Source organism: Entelurus aequoreus, linkage group LG03, assembly GCF_033978785.1.
Source record: "Entelurus aequoreus isolate RoL-2023_Sb linkage group LG03, RoL_Eaeq_v1.1, whole genome shotgun sequence".
NCBI lineage: Eukaryota > Metazoa > Chordata > Actinopteri > Syngnathiformes > Syngnathidae > Entelurus > Entelurus aequoreus.
The window spans coordinates 79943204-79945703 of NC_084733.1; the positions used below are offsets into that span (position 1 = coordinate 79943204).

The following is a 2500-nucleotide window of genomic DNA, read 5'->3' on the forward strand; positions in this document are numbered from 1 at the left end:
GAAACAAGACAAGCGCAGCATTTACTAATAAGGCCCAATGCAAACAACCTTCCCTAGTCATGGTGCAAAAAAAATAACAAACACAAAATGTCATCACACAACCTGCTCACTGAACGTTATGGATATTATAAAAAAAACAACATCCATGCACCGTAAAAAAATCCCTCAAAATTACACCCATTTAAATCCATAACAATGCATCATGGGAAAACTGCAAAACACTCTCCACACTTATCCATGTTTGGTGCATTTTGACTGCTTGATATTTCTGATTGTTTACAAAACTTTAGGGAGGTTGTCATGGAAGTAAACAAGGTAGGAGTTGAACTTTCCCATATTCTTAATATCCAATTAGAGTAATTATTGATTATATATCCATTGTATTAATATAATATGTACACAAATATATATATATATATATATATATATATATATATATATATATATATATATATATATATATATATATATATATATATATATATATATATATATAAAAATATATATATTAGGGTTGTACAGTATACCGGTATTCGTATAGTACCACGATACCTATACCCGCATACTGCATATGTCAGCAGCTAAATAAGGAGCCTTTGTTTGCTTACTTACTAATAAAAGACAAGTTGTTTTGTATGTGCACTATTTAGAAACATATGTTTAATGTACCGTAAGATTTTTTGTTAAAATAAAGCCAATAATGCATTTTTTTGTGGTCCCCTTTTATTTAGAAAAGTACCGAAAAGTATGGAAATAATTTTGGTACCAGTACCGGTACCAAAATATAGGTATTGGGACAACACTAATATATATAGTTAGTTTACATGCAGTCGACTTTCGCCCCAATTTTTTTTGCCCAACGCGGCCCCCAAGTCCAAAAGTTTGGACACCCCTAAAGAAAGACTGTTTTGTTGGATCAGCCGTTTTACTGCCATGTTCCGGTGCGGCTTATAGTCCAAATAATACGATATAATGAAACCTTTTCAGGTAAAAAAAAATTAAAAAATCTCCCTTTGTTTGCATGAAAATGTCCTAATATGTATTTTTCAAAATAGATTCTTTCAACAACAAAAAAAATAATTTTATTATATATTTTTTTCATGAATCGTTTTTTTTAAATTTGTATGAATATGAATCTATTTTTCTGGGCACTCCTAATACCCAAGATCTTTTTCTAACTCGATATTTGGTCATAAAAATCTTAGCAATGATTTTCTGTATTCCCAGTGCCTAAACAATTGGTATTTAAATGACATTGGTTTGATGAACTTGTGAACGTGTCATCCCCGACGGCCTCATCTTTCCCCCGTATGGAAGGGAGACGAACGAGGAGCCCCTTCCTGCCCCCCCTCCCCCCTCCACCGCTGGGAAGCATCCATCACTTGACGTTTTTACAGGTCCTCGGCAATTAACCCATGAAAAGTGGAGCGCCTTCCTCGTTGTAGCAAGCAAAGGGCTCCAATAAATGCGTGATTAGTTTCAGTAATGACCTGTCAGAGTTCATTATCAGCTCCACGTTGCCGTCAGCGCAAGGCAAATGTTTACTCTGAATTACGGCATTATTGTGGGATTTCAACACGCGCCGTAAATCAGCGGCCGTTCAGATTACTCCCCTCTCCCCAAAAAAACAGCCGGAGAACCGCAAGCTGCCACAATAGTCGGAAGAGCTTCTGTCAGCGGCTTTAAAATCTATCATAGCAAACACAGCAAAGCGCTTTAGACTTGATGTAAACACGGCTTTGACCACAGGCTCCTCCCACTTCAGACCCCATTTTTTACAATTAAAAGTGACAGTTGATGACACAGAAAATGACTGTTTTGTTGGCACTTCATTTGCTGAACTCCACCGCAGCACGTTTTACGAATGTTTGACGTCTCGCTCGATTTTCTGGCCGCAGTTCTCCAAGCTGAGGTGTGCTTGCGGCGAGCGAGGCAGGACCGGACTCGGGAGTGGCTCCGAAACCAGGACACCCTGAGGAGCTCGGGAAGGTGAGCAAAAACATGTTGTCACCAATTACCTCTGACCAAGTACAAACCCCGTTTCCATATGAGTTGGGAAATTGTGTTGGATGTAAATATAAACGGAATACAATGATTTGCAAATCATTTTCAACCCATATTCAATTGAATGCACTACAAAGACAAGATATTTGATGTTCAAACTCATAAACTTTTTTTTTTTTTGCAAATAATGATTAACTTAGAATTTCATGGCTGCAACACGTGCCATGTAGTACGTACCCAATTTGGTACTTTTATAACCACCAAACAAATTCCATCGGTACTACCGGGTATCGATTCACTTAAAATCAAACGGGGCCATGTTTCGATTACATTTGTAGATTGTGACGTCACGTCCCGTTTCAGACTAAATAAATTAGAAAAATAAATCAATGAAAGACCAATACAATATAGGACAATACATATATGCTAAACTATGTTAAAGTTAAAGTACCACTGATAGTGACTATCAATAACTTAGGTGTGGTGAAATTACCCT

General features: G+C 36.9%; 1 protein-coding gene across 1 annotated transcript in view; it reads left to right on the forward strand.

Annotated features, from left to right (window-relative positions):
• The window catches only part of lrriq1 (leucine-rich repeats and IQ motif containing 1), a 102624-nt gene that overhangs the window by 86393 nt on the left and 13731 nt on the right, over window positions 1-2500 (forward strand). The window contains exon 24 of the mRNA XM_062040882.1: window positions 1899-1989. Coding sequence (XP_061896866.1) covers window positions 1899-1989 — 91 coding nt within the window. The remainder of the gene's footprint in view (window positions 1-1898; window positions 1990-2500) is intronic.